The 1,257-nt window shown below is 41.9% G+C and overlaps 1 protein-coding gene across 1 annotated transcript; it reads right to left on the reverse strand.

The window, feature by feature from the left end:
- Positions 1–235: 235 nt before the first annotated feature.
- On the reverse strand, positions 236–1,183 carry LOC103586885 (olfactory receptor 5D18-like). Its single transcript, XM_008568234.1, has one exon. The coding sequence runs from the start codon at positions 1,181–1,183 to the stop codon at positions 236–238; it is 948 nt and encodes a 315-aa protein (XP_008566456.1).
- Positions 1,184–1,257: the final 74 nt, after the last annotated feature.

Genomic DNA, 1,257 nt, shown 5'->3' on the forward strand with positions numbered 1-1,257 from the left:
AGAATTTTCTTTTTTTTTTTTTTTTCCTATTGTGACAGCTGATGTAAAGCATAGCGAGATTTAATAATTACGGATATATGTATGAATTATCTAATACCCTAAATCAATTTTATCCCATTATTTGAAGAATAAATAACCATTTATGCAATGCATAAAGCACATTTTAAAAAAATAACTAGGAACCTGTGTGTTTGTGTGTTTCTCTCTGTGTGTGTGTGAGAGAGAGAGAGAGAGATTAAACTGAGTGAGAAAGCAATTTGATGTGAATTAACTTCCTGACGGCCTCCTTCACATCTTTATTTCTAAGGCTGTAGATAAGAGGATTTAGCATAGGGATCACAATCGTGAATAACACAGTAGCTACTTTAATGAGGAGCTTTGAGCTTTTAGAGTTGGGCACACAGTAGAGAAGGAGGATGTCCCCGTGGAAAATGGTGATGGTAGTCAGGTGGGAGGCACAGGTAGAGAAGGCTTTTCTGAGTCCACCTGTGGAAGGCATCTTGATGATAGTGACAACTATGAAGACATAGGAGGTGAGGATGATCAGGAGGCTACAAACCTCACTGAATGTAGAAATGACGAATGCCACCATCTGGCTGAAGTAGGTGTCAGAGCAGGACACAGAGAGAACAGCAGAATATTCACAGCCATAGTGATTTATGTCATTATTTCCACCATAGGATAGTTCCAAGAGAGAACATGTGACTGTCAAGGAACAGAGTCCACCCCATGTGTAAGTTCCAGCTACCAGGAGAGCACAGAGCTTAGGAGACATAGCAGCTGTGTAGAGCAGGGGGTTACAAACAGCCACAAACCGGTCATAGGCCATCACTGCTAACATGAACATTTCTGCAAACACAAACATGCAGGCAAAGAAAAATTGTATTATGCATCCTTTGAAGGAGATAGTTCTGTCTTTCACAACTAAGATTTCTAGTAGTTTGGGTGTGACTACACTGGAATAACAAAAATCCAAAAAGGACAGATTGCCAAGAAAAAAGTACATGGGTGTATGGAGTTTGGGATTGATCTTTATGACCACAATCATGCCCAGGTTCCCCACCACAGTGATGGTGTAGATGGCCAAGAACACCTGGAAAAGGAGGGCCTGGAGGTGTGGGAACTCTGAGAAGCCCAAGAGGACAAAAGTGACTCCAGCACTCTGGTTTCCCTCAATCATCATCACAGATCCTGTGGGAGGAAATCAGAGAGTTCATCCTGAGCAGCTGGATATGACAGAGACAGTAGGAATGAGGG

Source organism: Galeopterus variegatus, unplaced genomic scaffold (genome assembly GCF_000696425.1).
Source record: "Galeopterus variegatus unplaced genomic scaffold, G_variegatus-3.0.2 Scaffold389, whole genome shotgun sequence".
NCBI classification, from domain to species: domain Eukaryota; kingdom Metazoa; phylum Chordata; class Mammalia; order Dermoptera; family Cynocephalidae; genus Galeopterus; species Galeopterus variegatus.